Here is a 22948-nt window from a genome sequence, read left to right as displayed (position 1 = left end):
TGTACAAAATATTCTAAAAATCTATAGAATTTAATTGAGACTAAGATCAGGTTATATATGATTTTTCAACTACCCTCTACAATTCTGCAGATAATTCAACTGTATTTTCTTTTAAAATTTGTAGGAGGTTTCCATAAAGAGTCACTGAGGTTCTGTTGTTACTCTGTGGGAGTGTGAGCAGGCTTTTAAGGACATAACGATTATTATTATTTATTTGATTTACTCTAGCATTTAGAAACCCTAGTCTTTGGAGAGTTTGTACTAGATGCTGTACAAACACAGACCAAGAAGATGGTCCTTGCCCCAAAGAGCTTACAATCTAAATATAAGACAAGACACAAGAGACGGAGACGGACAGACCTTTTGGGGGAGTACAAGAAACAATGAGACAATATTGGTATGCCGGATAGGCAGTGGCCTCCATACACCATTGGTCTAACCAAGGGGAGTTTTAAGAATGAATTTGAAGGCGATAGTGAGGTAGCTTTGCAGATTTTTATGTGGAGCACCTCTCAAGCATGTGGGGGAGTGTGAAAGCATGAAGATACTTTTGTGTGAAAGTGTAACAAGTGGGTGATGGAGGCAGGCAACATGGGCCGATCTTAGGCCTGAGCCAATCTCTTAATAGTGAATCAGAGATGATAGATAGAGTGGGGATAGGTCGGAAGGGTTTTACAGTGAAGACAAGTAGCTTATGTTTAATGCAATATAGAAGAGAGAGGGAAGCAAAGGGGTCACTGTTGTCAAAGTGACAGGCTAGGACAATGATCATTGCAGGAGCATTCTGAATGAGTATGAACAGGGCAAGATTGGATTTGCCAAGCCAGGGAAACGTATGTTGTAGTAATTGAAACATTACATGAGGTAATGAGAGCATGGACTAGAGCAGTGCTTCTCAAAGTGGTGGTCCGTGGACCAGCCCTCATAAGAGCGTCAAGTAGGATAATAATATGGCACCGGTCCCTGGCACATTGGGAAAAAAAAATTGCTGGTCCCCCACATCAGGTAGCTTGAGAAGCACTGGACTAGAGTTTCATCTGTGTGGATGGATTAGGCTATATATTAGAGAGAATATATGGAGAGAATCAGCAAGATTTAAATATATAGCATAGGTGTGAGGATCCAGAGAGAGGTGCAAGTGGAAGTTGACATCCAGGTTACTGGCATGAGTGACAGTCAGCATGATGTTGTTATCCACAGTGGTTGAGAGAAGATTAAGAGCTCCATTTTAGCCCTGTTGTGCTTGAACTGTTGTGGCTAGATACCCACAAAGAGAGATCTGAGAGACAGGCTAAAATTTTAGTTTGGATAGGATACAGTCTGGAGTAAAGAGTTGGATCTGTGAGTCATCTGTGTAGAGATGGTAGAGTTAATGGACAGAGCCCTGAGAAACCCCTTGCTCTCCCAGAAAGTTGAGTGTGGGAGTGAGTGGGAGTAGGTACTTAAAGATTTCTCATATTATAACACTGAAGAACAGAATATATTATATGCTGATAAAAGTATGTGATGCATGCCTTTATTTTACTCATCTTCTATAGACCTGAATAGAAATCCCATAGAATTTAATAGAGAATTAGAAATCTGCTATAGAGTTATATATGACTTAAAAAAAACTATAGAAAGAATCTCATTTTCTATTAAATTCTATCCTTTTTTTTGAGTTCTGTAGAAATTCATTCCATTTCTATAGATCCTTATTGCTTTCATTCTTCTTAAATGCTGTTGGACTTTTCCATACGTGTCTGTCTCATGGTGTTGATCATGCAATTTACCTTGCTGTGTATCTAAAAGTGATTCAAAGCACTTGTTTTATCCTTCATAATTTTAAATCAGACAAATCCACATAATTTGTAGCCTCTCCATTACTTATAAAAGAAAACAGCCTTTGGCTCTGGGTAGCTATATACAATAGTTCAGCTATGGTTACCATGGAAACCAAATAAGTGACCTACTTTTACAAAACAGAATGATAAAGTTTCAGTGTGTCCTTTTTATATATTTAATTTTGACTATAATTATGGTTTCTATCTTGAGAGATTGCAGAGGAGAGGACACTAACGTGGATGATAATGGATGCAACAGAGAGATTTCCATTGAGAAGAAAGTGGTACAGGAAAGAAGGGAAAAAATGCCTTTGTTTTTTATTTTCCTAAGTTCTGAGTCTCATTTACCAACTTTTCCACATCTCCTTTAATTACATTGTACAACACAAGTAGGATTTAAGAAATTAAAGCTTATGACTAAATATATCATTTTATATGATGGCACTATGCTTTGAGCTCATCCGAGCCTGATCCTGACAGATCCTGACTGAATGGCAGCATCTCTCAGTGACTTCCATGGGACTTGCAAGGAGCTTGCTTTTGGAATAAGATCCTTTGTCATCATTTTCTTCTTTCCTTTTCCGAGACTCAAATTGCAAAAGCAATTCAGGGCTTTCATGCAGTAGTTTGGTGATTTTTATAACCATTCCATGAAGATGGTTGACAGAAATTTCACCATAAAAAAGCACATTTTGTTGTCAACATAAAAAGACACATTTCTGTCTAGAAAGATATTTTTATATATGCAAGTAAAAATATTCTCCAGACATTTGGATTATATCTTTAAATCTACAGAAAAACTTCTTTGCACAAAAAACTTTTAACATCTCATTAGAGAGAAGACCTAGACAAACTGGATGATATACAAGTTTATTGCCTAAATTCTGAAGTGAATTGCTTCCTGTCACAAGGACCACTCGGTCAGCTATGGTCTTCCTTAAGAAAGGGTGTAAAAACTGTGGCATCTTAAAATATATGAAGGTGCAGCTAGGGAAAAGTCTAATTTTTTTCTGTAGTGTTTTATGGATGCAAATCTTGGGAAGTTAATGCTGCTGGCAAAAAGAAAATGGATGCTTTTGAAATGTGCTGGCAAAGTCTCTTGCATATCTGCTGAATGGGGGAAAAAAAGACAAATGCCTATGTTAAAAATATTATTGGAGAGCAGCAGACACTGTCGTCAGAAATCAACAGATGACAACTTATGTACTTTGGTCGCATTATGTGTAGAGATGGAAATAACCTTGAGATGGAGGTTTATTGTAGTACAGGACAACTAGTTAGGAGATGGACGGATGGTCTGCGACTGAAAACTGAAAGTGTGAAAATTAGAATTTTAAACGTGGGTTTCAAGCTTACGAAGGTAACTAGCTGATAACATCTGGCAGTTTATTGCATATCCAGGGACACAGAATATGTTAGCATGTTTGTTGACTCAGGGTTTTGTGCTGGGGAGTTCAACAGAGTGCAAGAGGTGAGATTCTTTACCCCAAGTTTTAGAGTGCTAGTAGCCTATAGGACAGGAAGGATTCCAATAGCTAAGGCTACGATTTTGTCATGAACATTTTTAGTAAAAGTCATGGACAGGTCACGGGACAGTAACAAAAATTCACAAAAGCTGTGACTTGTCCCTGATTTTTACTAAAAATGTCTGTGACAAAACGGGGAGGGAGGCGGGTCCAGCACCCTGCCCTGCTGTGGCTGGGAGCTGGGAGGGACCCCACTTGCAGCGGCTAGGGAGCTGCAGGGGATCTCCCTGCATCTGCGGCAGTTGGGGAGCTGCCGGGAGATGCCTCGCCTGCTGTCTGTGGCCCTGGTGTCTGGGGAGCTGCAGGGGATCCCCCCATCACTAGTTTCAGCAAGAGTACTCCGAGCAGCTCCCAGTGACTGCAGGCTAAGTCACAGGTGACATTGTAAACAAGAAGCAGGCAGTATTATCTTCTGCATATGTAAACAAACCTGTTTGAGCGATTGGCTGAATTAGAAGTAGGACTGAGTCGACCTGTAGGCTCTAAAGTTTTACATTGTTTTGTATTTTTAATGCAGTTATGTACCAAAAAACCCCTACATTTATAAGTTGCACTTTCATGCTAAAGAGATTTCACGACAGTACTTGTATGAGGTGAATTGAAAAATACTATTTCTTCTATCATTTTTACAGTGTAAATATTTGTAATAAAAAATAATGTAAAGTGATCACTGTGCACTTTGTATTCTGTGATGTAACTGATATTGATATATTTGAAATTGTAGAAGAACATCCAAAATATTTAATAAATTTCAATTGGTATTCTATTGTTTAACAGTGTGATTAATTGCAATTCATTTTTTTTGAGTAGCAGTGTTTCCATATCTGAAACTTGTCCACTAGATGTCCCTCCATGATCATCCCAGGCTTGTTGCTCTATCTATGAAGTGCACAATTCTTGGAGAAAAGGCACTGTACTATACAAGAGGAATCTGAAAGAAAAGCATTGCTACTTCAGTACAGGTCTTGTGAATATAGTATGGATTACAGCTGGCAATATTCAGAGCAAATAACTTACTCCATGTATTTTGCCCTGTAATCTGTGGGGGAAAAAATGATTTTTATGAAAATGTTTGCTAGTCTAAATTGTTCAACAGAGACTATATCTGAACAAATATCGGCCAATGGGTTGTTCACAATCTGTTCAAGTTGGCTATTTGTTATTTGTGCTGTGTCGCAGCCCTAAAGCCTATGCTCAAACATGGCGTCTCTTTGGCCAATTGTCGGTCAAAAGGTCACATTGGTACTGTGTGCAACACCGTAGTGTGGTGTGCTACATTATAGTGCCATGTGCATTTTCCCGCTCTTTTCCCTGGTCAACTAATGGTCAGACTAGTGCCATGTGCAAAATACCAGCGTGCCGTGTGCATAGGGCTAGTGTGCTGTGTGCAAATCCTGTTTATGTGAAGGGCACCAGCTCGGAACCTGGAAGGCGAAGGAGCTAGGGACCAATCAGACGCTGACACAAGTAAGAGAGCCTTCGAATAAAACTGTGTCTCGTGCCAAAATCTGCAGGAGTATCTGCGGGTTAGCTGAAAGGCCTTATCACCCTTTCAGCCAGGGTCTCCTCCGGATTTAACGAACTCGAGTTGTGTCGATTCGCTTTCTTTTTTGGATTATTTTCCCGCCAATTCGTCATGCCCCTGGTTTCTGTACTGCTGGTCAGCTGCGCCTGGAGTGTGCTGTAAACACTCTGTTTGTTTAGCCTCTTCCCTTTTTTCCCTCCCTTACTTGATATCAAGTTGTGTATACAGTATATGAGAGTTGAATTTATATAAGAGTTGAATTGTTGTATTAATTGCTATTTGGTTAATTGTTGTTGTCATAAACAGATAGATAAGGGTTAATGTCTCTTTTACCTGCAAAGGGTTAACAAGTTCAGTGAACCTGGCTGACACCTGACCAAAGGACCAATCGGGAGATAAGATACTTTCAAATCTTGGTGGAGGGAAGTCTTTGTTTTGTGCTTTTTGGGTTGTTCTTTGTTCTCTCTTGGGATTAAGAGGAGCCAGACATGCAACCAGTTTTCTCCAATCTTTCTGAAACAGTCTATCATGTTCTTAATAGTAAGTACTAGATAGGAGGCGAATTAGTCTTTATATTTGTTTCCTTGATTTGCAAATGTGTATTTTGCTGGAAGGATATTTTTTCCTCTGTTTGCTGTACTTGTATCTTAGGCTAGGGGGGAGGGATTCCCTCTAGTCTATATAAGATGAGACCCTGTAAACATTTTTCCATGTTGATTTTACAGAGATAATTTGTACTTTTTCTTTCTTTAATTAAAAGCTTTTCTTTTTAAGAACCTAATTGATTTTTTCCTTGTGTTAATACCCAAGGGGACTGGGTCTGAACTCACCAGGGATTGGTGAGGGGAAAGGAGAAGGGGGGAAGGTGAATTTCTCTCTGTTTTAGGATCCAAGGAGTTTGGATCAGTTTATCTCTCAGGGTAACCCAGGGAGGGGAAAGTCTGGGAGGGGAAAGGTAGGGGAATGGTTTAATTTCCCCTTGTTTTAAGACCCAAGGGGTTTGGGTCTTGGTCTCCCCAGGGAAGGTTTTGGGGGGACAAGGAGTGCACCAGACACTGAAATCTCTGGTTGGTGGCAGCGCTATAAGATCTAAGCTAGGAATTAAGTTTAGAGGGGTACATGCAGGTCCCCACTTCCTGGACGCTAAAGTTCAAAGTGGGAATGAGACCTTAACAGTTGTATTTTAAAATATTCGGTTAATGTGCGCACAGTTTACTTAGTTTTGTGTATTTGTCTGGATTTTAGTAAGCAGTTGATCATAGATCGTTTAGTTTCTTGTTGTTGAATGTAAATAGACTGCTTCAAGTTGTGTGTATATTCTTGTTCTGATAGTATTGTTAGTTGGTAAAAGTGCTCCTCCCCAGCCCAAGTTGCAACTCATTCCCCATTAATAAACAACCACTTGGTTTTGAATTACAATCTGTTTTTGTTTTGATTTTCCTCTCTCAATCAAATCCTTACTTGAACCTGCATTGGTCTCGGACATGCTGTATAACAGATCATATAAAACACATGATATTGGTTCTGGCCCCTGAATGAATAACAGAACCTTTTACAAATGGGAGGAGAGAAATCCGAGATTTCTGAATGCAACACATCTAGTGTGATCTTTGGCACAAACATATTAACACAATTATTAGCAAGATTATAACATTCCACAATCATTCTTGCAAAGGAAAAATCATCTGTGTGAATGTGGAATATGAATAAAAAAGCATCATAAATATAGCTGAAATGTATTGGTTTTTATTTGAGAACATGGCTTGAATACTGTTTTGCAGTATTTGTCTATCAGTAGCATGAAAAAGATTCCATTGTTCATTACATCTTATTTTTAATAGTCAGCTTACTTTGATCTTACCCTAATAAATCATTTAATAATTGATTCAAATCAACACATTTAGACCAATTTTGGCTATATTGAGTAACAAACAAGGATTGAAAAAAAGTTACGTCTCAAGAATAACGAATATGCAACTGTGCAATTTTAACCTGAACGTATTGCTCTTTTCTACCTTGTGTATATATACATATGTACAGTGACATACCATTACATAATCTAGCTGAAGAAAATGTTACAGCTATGCTATTCAGGTGGTAAATGTGGATAACTGAAAAATATAGGTCACTGGCTTTTTTTATATCCTTCAGTTCACACATATGTAGCTTTTTCTAGTGTGCTTCAGTTCAGGCTGTTTAGCAAGCAACACAAACACACACTCGTATGCACACGCAACCTTTCATTGCTCATATATCCCCTAATATTTTCTTCTTCAACCTTGGCTGCCTGGCATAATAATTAAGGTGACCAGATGTCCCAATGTTATAGGGACAGTCCCAATTTTTGGGTCTTTTTCTTATATAGGCTCCTATTACCCCACCCCCGTCCCAATTTTTCACATTTGCTGTCTGGTCACCCTAATAATGATAATGAAGTCTTTAAGGTCAGTATTAACCAGTAAAAGTTAATTATTCCATTTATCCAGATAGTCAATGTATGTTTGAGAAAGTATTATTTGAATTGTGTAGCAAAAATAATGTGATTACTTTGATGGTGGCCTTCATTACCTCTCCCACAGTAAGAGTACACTGACCATCATTGTTTCTTCCATACCGTTCTATGCTGTTAGATTCTTTTCTGTCTAACCAGTGTTTAAAGACTAAAAAGCAGATTTTTGTCCCCTAATTTCCCATTGGTTCTACTGTATAATGGGGCTTGTATGCTACCTCTTCCATCAGAGAACACAGCTACCTATAGAAACTTCAAGCCTAATTCAGAGATGAGACTAAGTTTGATTTAACTCATGCTGAGGGTACAGAAGATATGGGTATAGTTTTAAAAAAAAAACATAGGGTACATCCACACTACAAAACAACAACAAAAAAACCTCTTTGGCAGTGAGTCTCAGTGCACAGGTCACATGACTCAGGCTCTCAGGGCTGGCACTATGGGACTGAAAATGAAATGCAGCAAGGGGAAAGGGCTCAGAGCCCAAGCTCCAACTTGAGTAGTAACATCTACATTGCTATTGTTACCCCCATAATGAACACACTGAACAAGCATAGTAAGAAGAAAAAAATAATGGGATATGTCTGGGATAAAAGAATGAAGAGAAGCAAGGTCATGAACCCATGTCCCACTTCCCAGGTGAATGCCATAACCCACTGCCCTGTGGGATATTTTAGAAGTAGGATTCTCTCAATCACCCCAGCTGAAGCTCTAATACTTGAATATTCTTTGGAATAGGGACTTGAACCTGACTGTCCTACATCCCAAGGGAGGGCCCTAACCACTGGGCTCTCAAGTCACTCACTTCTCTGTGGGCCACAGAGACATGGGTGAATTTCACCATAAGAGATCAATTGTCCTTTCAAGGCTATACCACCCCAGGAGAAGCAGTAGGGGTGCACGATAGGAGCTGTGGGAGGAAGGCATGCTACTTGGAAACTGGTTGGAGCAGACACTGACAAGCACCAGGAGGGAAACACCACAGGTAGAGGCGAAGGTCAGGGGAAACTGTGCCCAACAGGATGAACAGCTCTTTCGGGCCCCATAGGTCTGAGGGAAGAGACTCTGTCAGAGGGGAGAGACTGAACTGTGTGTCTGGTCTGCTGCCACCACACCCAGAGAGGCTACCAGAGACTAAGAGGCTCCCCCCAACATCAAGCAGGTTGGGAGGAACCCTGCTTAGTCAAGGTATGGACAGTAACCCCAAGAGTGTAGGGAAATTTTGAGAGAGAGAGGAATATTCTGGCCTGCCACTAAGCAGAAGCGTGGAATCCACAGAGGCGGAGAAGGAGCTCTGTCATAGTGTCAGGACCTTAACAGTGTAGGATGCTACATATATTGATCTCACTTATAACCTCTGTTGCCGAGTGTATAAAATTACATTGAGTGCACTGAGAACCTTTGTAATTGTATAACTCATCAAACAGGAAAAGCTGTATTAATTAAGATAAAGTGCTCCTCCTGTACGCAAGATGGCTCACTGAAGACATGAGGCATTGTGTAGCATCAAAGGACAGGGACCTTGTAGATTGCATTCCTCTCTCCCTCCCTGACAGGGAGACCTGCGCATGAACTCATCCCATCATCTTGGAATTCTAGGGTGAAGTGGATAAAAATGCCTGACAGGAAAAAGCTGACACATTTATGCCATCTGGTCTCTGAGGGGCAAAGATTCCCAAACATAAGGAAGATATCTCCATGCTGTTTGGCATGGATCAGCGCTAAAAGGACATATCAAGCTGCTTATATTGTCTTTTTAAAACTAAAACTAACTCATTTGTGTGTGTATTTTTTTTTGTTTTTAACCTTATCTTAGTTAATAAATCTTTAGTTACTTTATTACAGGATTGGCTACAGGCTTTGTCTTTGGTTTGAGATCTGAGTACAAATTGCCTAGGGTAGGTGGTCTTTTGGGCCTGGGAATAACCTGATTATTGGTTACTTTATATTAAAAAAAAATCTATCACATAATTCAGCTTGCCTGAGTACCACGATGGACTGGAATGCCCAAGGGAACTCTCTGTGACTCCATGCTAAGTATTTTAGGAATTCACACTTTTTACTGGGTTGGTGATGTCTAATTTAGACCATACAGTCTGTTTGGAGTTTCTGCCCTGCTTTTTGCCAGTGTGCCCTGAGGTCAGCACTCAGTCATGAACAACTCTAGACAGTATGACAAGTTTACAAGGTGTGGTTTGGCTAAATATTCTGATAATTGTGTGTTGAGTGTGACTTTTGCCAGTTGTCAAAAAGAGTCAGGGTCACAGTGTAGTTCTTCAGGACATGAGTGTATGTGCTGAAGCAGCTTAGATCTAAAATACTTAAGTGCTCGTGAGTGGGAGAAAGATAAATGTGAAACAGGAGGAAAGTAAGTCAGTCAGGAGAGGAAAAATAGATTTGTGAGTCAGCCTAACTATGGCAGTTGAAGATTTGTGAGTCAGTGAGGTTGAGTCACCTTATGATAATTATAATGAAGAACAGGAAAGGGCTAAGGATAGAGGATTCAAATGATCAACTGTAGTAAAGGTAGCAGAGAGATCCAAGGGTGAGGGAAGAGAAGATTCAGTAGGACTTGGCCCAGAAGGGGTCATCTCTAATTTTAGCTATACACATTCACTCTGTTAACGTTTTAGAATTTTAACCAATCATTTGTATTTTATTAAAACATGTTAAAGGTGAACTATGAGCATTTAAGCAAGCATTAATTGTCTCTGATTTCCCAACATCTCTTTGGACCCTTGATGAGTTTCTACAGTTTTAGCATCAGCACATCACAGAAACTAATCTGCAAGATTCTCTACCTCTCAGGTAGCTGTAAGATGTGCACTATCTTGATATCTGCAGTACCTTATCACTTACATTATATGGAGTGATAGAACTCTAGAGTCATAAACCTAGATACAAGATATCTAGAGTGAAACCTGCCACAGATGTTAGACCAAGACATTTTTGTAATGAACCAAGTAAAACAAGTCAGGTTCCATCTGTCCGCTTCATTATGGCTGCTGCTGTCAGCTGTAAGGCTACATGGCACTGCCTTCAGCTATAGGACATTCTGGCAGCCTCTATCTAGCATATGCTCCATTAAAGCTGTACTGGGTCTATTTCTCCATTTTCCACTATCTTGCATCTACATGTTCATTTAGGAAATCATATCCATTATACATCTTCTGTTGAATCTTCTCTGGCCTAAATAACACTATTTTAGGAAAATATTTTAAAGGGTGTTTAGTGGAGAGGGTTAAGTACTGAATAGTGGGAGAAATAGATGGAGCAATAAGAAGATCCCAGATGTGTTCACTAGCTGTTGGGGACAAGGTAGGGTCTGAACGAAAGCCTGTCACCAAAAAAAGATAATTTTCCCAATCCTAGTGCATTTAGGCCTGGAAAGTGTGTTTTAGATATTTTGCTAATGTTATCTATGGAAGCCAATGGTCTTTGGTTCAAGTGAATTCCATAGATCAAAAAGGCATTTACCAAATTTAAAGGGCCTCAATTAATTTTATTTTTAACCTACAAATACAGTACAAAGATTTTCTTGAGGACTTTTTTGAATGTTGCTAAGGACTTTCAAGAAGCTACCGTGTGAAGTTCATACTGCCACACAAACTGTGGACTTTTGGGGATCTTTACGTGTATACTCCTAATGCAGTTTGGGATTATAAGTGAAGCCCAGCCTTGTTTAACACTAATCATCTGTTAGGGTTTGTTTGCTTTTTATTTGAAAATATTGACTCTGTTTTGGAGCACTGTTTGTCTGTGTCTTTTATGGCACTTAAATGGCATTGCTTTGTTTTTCCTCAGGTGATACTTTTTATATGAAGGAATCTTTGATTTCTTTGATTCCTGTCCACCAGCTCAGCAGCGACATTAGGGCCAGACATTAGGGCCAAACGAATATCTGTCTGTGCCAGCTTCACAGCTTTGTTCATCTCCCAATCCTTTTGTTCGATGTCATTCTTCACCAGGTCTATCCAGCACATTCTCTGTCTTCCTCTATTTCTGTTTTCTTGCACTCTGGCATGTATTTCCATATATGGTATTCTTTCTGGATCCATTCTTGACATGTGTCTAAACCATCACAGTAATCTTCTATGGAACGTCTGTTATAGCATTATTTCTTGCCTTAGCTGTGTTTTTGTCATTGCATTGTTTATTTTCTGCAGTCTAGAAACTCTCAGTATTCCCCTCAGCCAGTTCATTTCTGCATCAATAGCTCGCATTTGTCAGCTTTCCTCATACTCCAGCATTCTGACATGTACAGAAGGATCGGCACAGTTATTTCATATATGCCAATATTCATTTTTATCAATTTTTTTTGCCTTTCAGATCTTAGAATTTTCCAAATGCAGTGGAAGTTAGTCCAATTCTTCTTATGTCCTCTTCACAATTTCCATTCTTAGATACTACAGTAACTCCTTGCTTAACATTGTAGTTATATTCCTGAAAAATGCTACTTTTTTTGGTATGAGTAAGCCATCACACATGGCCGGGCAACAGAATTAATCTTGCAGGCAGCCCCTTAGGGGCATGCGAGGTTCTGCTTCTTCTACATTCATTTCAATGCTTTCAAATTGCTGGGCCCTCTTTCCCACAGCTAGCAATGCCTTTTGGGTTTGCCATGTAAAAGAAGGGCCTGCGTGCTCTCTGGGATGATCACTGCACACAGCACCCCCCCTACAAACACACCCACTGTGTAGCTCCGATCAGGCTCAGAGCAGGGATGAGCCATTTACTCTAAATGCAAACAACCCAGCACAGCTGGGTTCTCCCCACCCCACCCCTACTGCGTGGCTCCGATCAGGCTCCCACTCACCAGAAGTACCTGCTCCAGGGTCATGGAACAGGAGCCCACCTTTGGAGTGAGGGGAGGCTATTGGATCCAGCGTTAAGATTAATTCCTAGCTAGAGGGGGAAACAGATTCCCCACTTGCCACCTGTGCACTGTCGTCCTCCTCCTCTTCATCCTCCAATATCTCTTCCTCCTTGCTCTGTGCAACTCCCCCCTTGCAGGTGTCCACGGACAGTGGTGGGGTGGTGGTGGCATCACCCCCCATAATTGCATGGAGCTCACAGTAAAAGCGGAATGTATGGGGCTGTGACCCAGAGAGCCTGTTTGTCTCCCTGGCTTTTTGGTATGCTTGCCTGAGCTCCTTGATTTTTGTACGATACTTCTCTGTGTCCCTGGAGTAGCCTCTTTCCATCATGGCCCTGGAGACTTTAGCATAGGTATTTGCGTTCCTTTTTTTTGGAACATAGTTCTGCCATAACAGACTCATGTCCCCAGCATGCGATGTGATGCAGTACCTCCCGTTCGGACCATGCTGGTGCTCATCTGCGAATCCGGGACTGCGTGATCTCCTGTAATGGTGGACTCTGCATGGTTACCTGTGATGGTGGACTGTGCTGATGGTCACCTGTGCTGCTGGTGACCAAACAGGAAATGAAATTCAAAAGTTCTTGGGGCTTTTCATACTCACCTGGCTGGTGCATTGGAGTTGAGAATGTTGACCAGAGCGGTCACAAGGGAGCATCCTGGGATAGCTCCCGGAGGCCAATAATGTTGATTTGCATCCACAATACCTTTAACCTGGGATTGCAGTCTCGATTTAAGTGCTACTCCACTTGCTGAGATGGAGTACAGAAATCAAATTAAAGAGCCCTTTAAATCGAAAAAACCCGTTTGGTCATGTGGACGGAATCATTTTTTTCCGAAATAACTTGGCTAATTCCAAAATAACAAACTAGTGTAGACCAGGCCTTATATAAGGCCAGCTGAGGCCTGATTGGGGCGTTGCCCAGCTGCAGCTGCTTCCCCAATCAGCCCAATAGCTGCTTTCCCTGCCACAGCCCTCTCCCAGGGCTGTTAAAAGCCCTTCAGGGCAGGAGCGAGGTAACTACCCCTCTAAAAGCAGAAATCTTTACCAGGACAATATTTCACTTTATTTCAAGCAATGTAAGTCCAAATATAACTTATCTACATTATTCTTGCCGCTTTTTTTATTACAGAGCTCCTAAAGATACCAGCCAGGTTGGATCACCATTGTACAAGGTGCAGTCCAGACACAAAGTGTGCATGGGCTCTGCCTCAAAGAGCTTAGAGAACTAAATACAAGATGTAATAGGTGGGAGAAACAAATGTAGCAGGGGACCTGTGGAACTAATGATGTTTATTTTCTGAGTGTACTTTTTTGTTAACTCCATTGGCCGATATTGTAACATAAGCCAAACTAATGAAAAAATTGTTTAGGCTTGAAATTTCTCTAAAATACTGGATATTTTATAGGAAAGATGCCTCTGTCTCATGTAAATGTGCATACATGCACACTCAGTTAAAGCTTAACCAGCAAAGTTTGTTATATGTCTGAGAAGTTCCATGAGTTTAATCAGAACATATCTAATTGTAAATGAGGAAACAAAATAAGCGGAGACAGTTTTGGTTACCTGATAATGAGTAAGGCTGCTTATTTGTCATGGAAGTAATGGATTCCGTGACTTTTCGCGACCTCCTGATGTGACTTCTGCAGCAGCTGGTGCAGCTGGCTCCCCAGAAGCAGCTGGCATGTCCCTGCAGGTCCTAGGCAGAGGGGCCGGGGGCTCCACACGCTGCCTGTGTTCGCAGGCACCATCCCCGTAGCTCCCATTGGCTGTGGTTCCCACTCAATGGGAGTTGCGGAGCTGGAGCTCGTAGCAGGGGCAGTGTGGGGAGCCCCCCAGCCTTGTCCCCCCAAGGAGCTGCAGGGACAAATGGAGCCAGGGAGGGAGCCTGCCAGCCTCCACCCACCCACCCCCAGCATCATCAGGGGTCTTGTGCTGTGTGTTGCCGCCCATCCCCTCCACTCCAGTAGGGGTCCCTGGCCGCGTGCTGCTGCCTGCCTCCTCCCCAGCACCAGTGGACATTTGGGGCCTCGTACCACCACCTGCCTCCTCCCCCACCCCAGCACCTGCAGCTCCCCCGTAACGGCCCCTCTACAGCACCTGCGGCCCCCCCGGCCCAAGTTTTATTTAGGAGTATAGTAAAAGTTGTGGACATCATGGGCTGTGAATTTTTGTTTACTGCCCATGACCTGTCCATAACTTTTATTTAAAATACCCGTGACTAAAGCATAGCCTTGGTCATGAGTCAAAGCTATTTGAAGAAAATGCTATTTGACCAGTCCCTTGGTACAGAAATGTCAAAAGATTAACTCTTACATTTTATTCTATGATCTTCGTGATTAAGATGCTCTGTTAAGCAGTTTTCTGTTTTGATCATTTATTTGTCTCATAGTAGGGTCTATCTACACTGGCAAAAAGGTATGTGTTTCAATCAAGCTAGTTTAACTCAGTTGAAAACCTTCCTTACTGCTCATGTAGGCATTTATAAGCTTTTACGATATTTTTTGAGTTATAACCCAGGCTACAACATGATCAGCTCACATAATCTTGGACATAAAACTGTGACTTAACAGCAATAATGAGAGAGTTTCACTCAAATTAAGCTAACTCAGTTAAAAAATACACTTTTTTTTTTGGCCTGTGTAGACAGAACCTTAATGATCATGTACATAATCCACTGACAGTTAACGGTAATAAAGCTGATCAGCTGACTTCTCACAACAGCTAAAACCCCCTCACTGCTCTATGATCAAAGTATGATCATTCCCATGACCTCATTTTATGGTTAAAAATCAATAATTTACTGGAAAGCATAGCTGCTTTTGTTTAGAGGTACTCATGGTTTACTTTTCATGTGGGATGCATATTTGAAAACTTGTAAACAGAAAATATAATCACTCATTATTCTAAAATTCAGCTGGCTGGTCAACATTTTTTTTTTTTTAAGGGGAAATCTTTTGACTAGAAGGGCCTGAATGGAGCAGTGCTCCTTAGCTTTAAGGGCTTGACTACAAGGGGACATCCAGGCAAACTAATCCAAATTAACTAGAAGTGTGAATTTGAAGTGGAGTAGTTAAATGACATTAAACCCCTCTGTGAACACCCTTATCCAGAATTAAAGTAACCTCAGTTTGGTTTAGTTTAATTCACTTGCAGAATGAATTGAGCCAAACTGAATTAAAGCCATTTAATTTCTGATTAACAATGTTCACACAGGGATTTAATGGTATTACACATTTAATTAATGCACTTTAAAAGTTACTAACTTTTCCTGATTGTCCCTGTGTAGACAAGCTCTAAAGCCAGGTCTGTGCTAAAAAGGAAGGTTGACTCAGTTACATCGCTTAGTTGTGTGAAAATTCCAGATCCCTGAGTGAGGTAGTTTAAATCAACCTAATCCCTGGTGTAGACCACGTAGGATAACAGAAGAATTCTTTTGTTGACCTAGGTATTGGTTCTCGAGGAGGTGGATTAACTACAGGGACGTAGTATAGTGAGCGGCTACCCTGAAGCGCTAGAGCTGCAGAAGTTTAAGTGTAGATATAGCCTAGCGCCTTGTCTACAGGACGTGGATAGCTCGATGCTAGGCAGCTTACCCCAACCTCGTTGTGATGTGTCTTTACTTAAATTTGACTCTTGATGAGGTAAGTGCTCTGCTACACTGACTTAATAACACCACCTCCCTGAGCAGTGTAGAGTCACAGTCAATGTAGATAAGTCAACACAGTATGTATGTAGATACTGTGTTACTTATATCAACCATTACTGGTCTCCTGCAGCTGTTCCACAATGCCCTACGCTGACCACTCTAATCACCATTGTGAACTCTGCTGCTCAGGGGGCCAGGTATACTGGAAGCATCCCTCCATCCCACTTTAAATCCCTGTGAATTTTTAAAATTCTTTTTCCTGATTTCCTGGCTTGGCAAGAACACCTAGCAGCTCTCCATTGTTGAATGCAACTTCCCAGCTGACTAAGCCAGCTACATGCTCCAGATGCACTCCTGCCATGAGTAGACAGGAGATACTGGATTTCTTGGACCTGTGGGGTACAGGCTATGCAGGCACAACTCTGAACCAACCGTAGAAATGTGGGCATGTGGCAGATTGCTGGGGGGATGCAGAAGAATGGCTATGACAAGCGTCAGTAGCAGTGCTGCATGAAAGCAAAGATGCTGCAGAAGGCCAGGGAGCCATCAATTGATCTGGTGCCGAGCCACAGACCTGCTGCTTTTATAAAAAGCTGTGTGCTATTCTCAGTGGACTCTACCTCCATCCTAAACAGCACTGTGGATACTTCCAAGAAGACCAACTCTCAGGCCCCTGGCATGAATAGTGAGGAAGAGAAGGAGAAGTATGAGAGACAGGCTATTGGGTCTGCACAGTGAGCCAAGACCTGTTTTTTGACTTCACTGCAGGCCAGCCAGTCCCTCCAGTCGAGCCATGAGCAAGCCCAGTGCAGAGGAAGGAACCTCAGGTAAGTATGCAGTTTACTTTGAAATTACAGGAATGGAGCACCTCCAAAGTAGGCAACATATCTTTTGATTTACTCATTTTTTTACTTGTGCTAGAAGAGGTAGCAACGTTGCCTCTCTTGGTTGGTTGTTCCACTATCTGCTTTTCATTCCCATCTAGAATTAGGCAGTAGGGACCATGTGGAGCAGTTTGTTTATGTGCACAACGATGTCCCATGAATCTTCTGGAGAGATCATAATGAAACTTACATGTGAGTACTCTCCAATCCTCTGCCGAAGGTTCTTGCGGAGGGCTGCCTTATTTCTTCCACTGCGATAGGACGCTTTCCCACACCACTCAGTGATAACTTCAGCAGCACCATTGCAGTACGCAGTTTAGCAGCATATGGGCCAGGCAGCATCAGGAGTGACATATCAGCTAAAATCACCACTGCCAGTGGAAAAGGATGCCAATATGCAGTTCCATTGCCCTAAACAAATAGAATCATGAAACCGAGCTATTCCTTCCTCATTTCCCCAATGCCTGGAGAGCCATACTCACTAAGGCTGGTGCTGTGCTCAATCCCTCAGTCTGGAAGTGAGAATATAGTGCTTACAACTTTTGGGGAGCACGGGGAGTGAGTTCTGCATCCTAAGTTTCTATTTCCATTGTGAATATGCTGACTATGGTACTTCTGTGTATTGTATCTGCAGCTGCTGCCATTGTGGGCTTCAGGGTCTCCCCATCCACACTTGTGGAATGCTTGAGCCAGATAAGGAGGAGAAAGAAGAGAACTTGATGACATGTTCCAGAAGACCCTGCAAGCCAATGCTGCGTCAGAGAACAAGCACAGGTCCTGGAGGATCACCCATAGGAGACAGCCTGGAGAAGGGTAGAGTGGAGAGGAGAAAGGCACAGAAAAAGGTGATGGATGTAGAGCAGCACATGCTTGTGCTTCTCAGGCAGCAAATGAAGATGTTGCAGGCTCTGGTGGACCTGTAGGTTCAACAATCCCATGGTTGCCACCCTCTGCAGCCCACTGAGAACTTGATACTGGGAACTCCCTATACATCCACCCCCAAACATACCACTTGGCATCAGGGGTCAGTGCCAGGACTCTTACCACTCCACACCAGGCAACATTAAAGACAATCACAGCTTCACGTACAGTAACATAAGAACGGCCGTATCAGGTCATACCAAAGGTTCATCTAGCCCAGTATATATCTACCGACAGTGGCCAATGCCAGGTGCCCCAGAGGGAGTGAACCTAACAAGCAATGATCAATTGATCTCTTTCCTGCCATCCATCTCCTTTCCTGCCATCCATCTCCATCCTCTGACAAACAGAGGCTAGGGAAACCATTCCTTACCCATCCTGGCTAATAGCCATTTATGGACTTAACCACCATGAATTTATCCAGTTCTCTTTTAAACACTGTTATAGTTCTAGCTTTCACAACCTCCTCAGGTAAGGAGTTCCACAAGTTGACTGTGCGCTGCGTGAAGAAGAAATTTCTTTTATTTGTTTTAAACCTGCTGCCTATTAATTTCATTTGGTGACCCCTAGTTCTTGTATTATGGGAATAAGTAAATAACTTTTCCTTATCCACTTTCTCCACATCACTCATGATTTTATGTACCTCTATTATATCCCCCCTTAGTCTTCTCTTTTCCAAGCTGAAGAGTCCTAGTCTCTTTAATCTTTCCTCATATGGGACCCTCTCCAAACCCCTAGGCTGGTGCATGTGTACCTGAAATGGACATGACTGTTCTTTCCCCTTCCTAAGGTTCTGTTTGCTTAAGTTTTAAATGTTTTTTTTAATTGCTGGTTCATGTTGAAGAATAAAATTCTGTATTTTGGAACATAATTCATCTTTATTAGTTCACAACATATGCTTGTTGGTGTTGAGCAGTTGTCAGCAAACATTACCTGTTGCACTATGTCACCTATCTTATAACATCATTCACAAACAATATTAATAGGTGGATTGACAATGTTATATTCCTACATACAGGGCAATAACTACAAGATTTACATAAGGCTGCAAAAGAGCAAGGCCAGGTAGAGCACACTACTGCAACACACACCGCTCTAGCTCACTATTAAAATAGTCTCTCAAAGCCTCTCTGAGCTATATAGCTGTGCCTTGAGTTCTTCTAATAGCCCTTGTATCTGGCTATTCAAATTCAGGAGACAGCCGCTCCACTTTCACCCCAGCAGAAACTTTTCCCCCTTTGCATCACAGATTATCCAAGATGCAGCAGGCAGCTATTACCATTGGGATATTTGGTCCTCAGTGAGACAATCTTGTAAGTAAGCAATGCCAGCAATCCTTCAAACGACCAAAAACATATTCAGCTGTCATTCTGCACCTGCTGGGCCAGTAGTTGAAGCACTTTTTGTTGCTGTTGAGGTGGCCGGTGCATAGTTTCATGAGCCATGGAAGCAAGTCATCCAGGATCACCATTGGCATTTCAGCATTCCCAATGGTAATCTGCCAGTCGGGAAAGAAAGTCCCTGTTTGCAGCTTTCTGTACAGTCCTGTGTTCTTAAATATGTGAGTAATGCACCTTCCCTGATCAGCCCACGTTGATGTAGGTAAAGCATCCCTAGTGATCCACCAGCATAAAAATAGCCTTTTCTATCGATATAGTCTGTGGCAAGGGTGGTCTGGTGCCAAAATAGGGTTACGTGTGCTGTCTATCGCCCCGTTGCTGCCAAACCATCCACGATGTCCTGCACATTGCTGAGAGTCACAGTTATGTTTAGCAGTGTAAATTAATGACCCTGTACACTTTCATGACACCAATACCTGCGGTGCATTTCCCAACTCCAAACTGATTCCTGAGTGAATGGTAGTAATCTGGCATTGCAAGTTTCCACAGTGCAATCACTACTTGCTTCTCAACTGCCCTTGCAGCTCTCATTTTGGTGTCCCTGCACTGGAACACTGGAGCGAGTTCAGCATGCAGATCTTGGAATGTGGCCTTGCACATCTGAGAGTTCTGCAGCCACTTCTCATCATCCCAAACTAGCATTATGATGGGAGCCCACCAGTCAGTCAGTGCTTGTTTCTTGGGCCCAAAACCAGCATGCCACTGTCTCCAGCTGCTTTGTAAACAAGAAGCTTTAATTTTTTTTTCCCTATGTCCTGGGAATTGTCATGTTCCCCGCAGCTCCTTTTGCAGTTCTGTAAATACTGTAGGTTCATGCACCCTGTGCTTGCTGTGCTCGTGACAATAGTGCAGAGCTGTGCAGGCTCCAGGCTTCTGTCAGAGATCGTGGAGAGTGAGGAGGGATGTGAGTTTGTAGGATTTTGAAAAGAATGCGCAAAAATTATGGGATGCTGATGAAATTATGGTATGGAGAACATTGCATTATGGGAAGTTGACCCTGTGCTCATAGTCACTCCTATGTGACTTGTTTTGCCAACATCAGGCAATGCGAAAACTTCCGAGAAGACCCTGCACTGGATGATGGCAAGTTGAACAGTGGGATACCTACCTATAATACACTGCCCTTCACATTGTTACAAGTGAGCCTGGTGAGCGAGCACACCACCGACACAAGGAGCCAAGTACGCATACACACAAGTGATGTACTAACTGTGGCAGCCGTGTGCCAACATAACTTAGGTCAACATAACTTTGTAGAGTAGACATGGCCTAAGACTGAAGCCTTGGGCCTGATTCGCTTCTCAGTTACACTAGTGTAAAGCCAGTTTAACACTTTTGCCTTCAGTTGAGTTGACATCTGATTTATACAGGAATAAGAAAGATCAGAATCAGGCCCTAGATTTCTGTGAACTGAAAATTATTAAAAGAGACCACAAATGGATCTAATTGGCTAATTAAGGTGTGCAGGTTAGAAGAAGATCCTTGTACAATTATTTTATGAATTCTTACTTAGATTGTGAGCTCTCTGAGACTCTTTATTTTGTGTTTGTACAGTGCCTAACAAAATGAGATCTTTGCCCAAGGCTGGGGTTTGTAGACTCTACTATTATGCAGATAAATAATATGAAAGCACCAGCTGCACCTTGGGCTGCAAGGACAGGCATCCATTCAGGAAATGTCTAGCAATTCTTGTCTGTCTCCCATGTATTTCTAGGGAGCCTATCACTGTGGCATCCAAGTATTGACTGAAACCTTGAAACCCTAGCATGCTTTTGTTACTGAAATGTTGGGTCTGCCTAGCTGAGAGCTAATGACAGCCAGACAGAGATAAGGAAAGGTTGCTTTATTTTGCAGAAGAAAGGAGAGTTTTGTACCTTAGTACAAAAAAAACTTTATTTTATACAAAAACTAAGATTTTTTTATATATATATTTATATATAGGCTTTGGTTGTGTTAGCATTTGATTGGTGGTTAGCAAACCCTGCACTTTTGCAATTTGCTTAGCAAAAACTGGCTTCGGACCAGCTTTAACTGCCTCAAGACCGATAAGGGAAGACAGGATATTTCTGATCCTCCCTCTCTGCGCAGAGTTTCACAATTGTCTCTCTATTCAAAGCAGATTCTTAAATATACAGCAGCATTTTGCACTGAAAATCTGGAAGACTGAGCTCGTGTTTAAGAAGGTGGATAAGCAGTAAGTGTATTCATATTGCTGTCCTTTCCCTCCCCACCCCAGGCTAAGGAGAGAAAGGGCTGAGGGGATTGCTATTCACTGGTGAAACTAGAGATTTCTAATGGGGAAACTTTTTTCATTTCTGTTTTATGTTGCCATCTCATAGTGCAGAACTGGTTAGCTTATTAAATCTATTTTCTGGATGCGCTCCTCTTTTCTCCTCCTGTTATGTTTTTCCATAAATTTTGCTAGTCTGGAGTTGGGAGCAGGGAATGGGAAGTAAAGAAGAGAGCATGTTGTATAGGATGCTAGGATGTCTTCTCAGTTATTGGGTTGACCTCTCCTGATGGGTGGTAGCATTAGGAGTAAACCTTTCAGTCTGCACTGACGGAGCTGAAATACAGAAACCAAATTTACAGGTAAGGGGAAAAAATCCTTTTCTGAATAGCTGTTTGGAGGCCTGACTCCAATATTTTCTGTTCTATTAAAATCCTTGTGAAAGCACCTCTGTAATTTGTGCTGCATTAATGACTTTGAAGCAGCTTTGCAATTTGGTATTCCTTCCTCATAAAAGGTCTCATCTGATAGGAGATCCATAGACAGTGAAATCAGTTGCACGTCTGACTCTCTCCGACAACTTTCTCTTGTGATAGCATGAGCAGTCGGTCTCAGCTGAAGCTGTTCAGTAAGCAGGAGGTAATGAGGTCTTTGAGCAGTAAGAAGCACTTATTGCTGGACAACATAATACATGTAAAGAGCAATAAGATGGTGCAGAGAAAACTAAAAGGATTCTTTAGGCGTAGGTTTAAAAAAAAAGAAAAGGGACTTCAGCAAACATGCCACTTTTATTTAGTGTGCTAACTGAATTGTACATAGTGAATGGACTCCCAAAGCAACTCTTACAGGTTAATTATTTTTGTGGACATTTGGAGGACTTGTAGATTTTGAATGACTGAATGTAATTTGCATTTCTGTAATAAACTAATTTTTGTAACACAAAGTATGATGCATATCCTTCAGTTACCCTTACAAAACAAAAACACCCACAGTTCTACAGTAATAGTTCAAAACATCACAGCTCGCAATAATGTTGCTGTAGTCTTTTGGACCATCTTTGAAGAATAATATAATAGTTTTGTATAAGAAAATATATCAGACTGAAAAAAAATTCTTAAATCATATAGTAAATCTCATACAAAATGTGTGTGTACTTTATGAGGAGATTCCTAATCCACAAACATTAGGATGGGCTGTAGCAAACAGCCTCTGCTTCAGTAGTTCTGCCTAGATTTTAGTGATGGGTGTAGAGATACGTTTATGAAATATTGTGATTTGGAGTGCTCCCTCATAAGGGATAGCGTTGTGAGTGTGAAAATTTGGAGATGTGCTCTGGAGGTGGGGGTTGGGAACACTGCATAGCTGTTTGCAGCAGCTTACTACAGAAGCTCTCCAGTTTGTTTTATTATTTATTCCTTTTTCATTCACTGGTTTGTTATTGAATGAACTCCAAGATTGTTACAATGGGGATCATACACCTACCTAGATAGTTCTATTTGTTTAATCTATGGGGTGAAATACTGGCCCCACTGAAGTCAATGGAAGCTTTGCTACTGACTTCAGTGAGACCAGGATTTCACCCATTAACTCTTTCTATTTCTGC

At 41.6% G+C, this 22948-nt stretch overlaps 1 protein-coding gene across 3 annotated transcripts in view; it reads left to right on the top strand.

The window, feature by feature from the left end:
- Positions 1-22948, top strand: part of CSRNP3 (cysteine and serine rich nuclear protein 3) — a 162819-nt gene that overhangs the window by 21770 nt on the left and 118101 nt on the right. Inside the window, exon 1 of one of the 3 annotated variants that reach the window (XM_050916856.1) lies at positions 5288-5414. The exons of 1 other annotated variant lie outside the window; for it this stretch is intronic. In XM_050916856.1, the coding sequence (XP_050772813.1) occupies positions 5363-5414 (52 nt within the window). In that variant the 5' untranslated portion in view covers positions 5288-5362. Of the gene's footprint in view, positions 1-5287; positions 5415-21237; positions 21310-22948 lie in introns of those variants that run through there. One more of the 3 variants, XM_050916860.1, reaches the window with a different exon arrangement.

The sequence above is a fragment of the Gopherus flavomarginatus genome, chromosome 10 (assembly GCF_025201925.1).
Source record: "Gopherus flavomarginatus isolate rGopFla2 chromosome 10, rGopFla2.mat.asm, whole genome shotgun sequence".
Classification (NCBI taxonomy): Eukaryota; Metazoa; Chordata; order Testudines; family Testudinidae; genus Gopherus; species Gopherus flavomarginatus.
The sequence above is the reverse complement of the archived record's forward strand: the minus strand, read 5'-3'. Positions and strand labels throughout refer to the sequence as shown.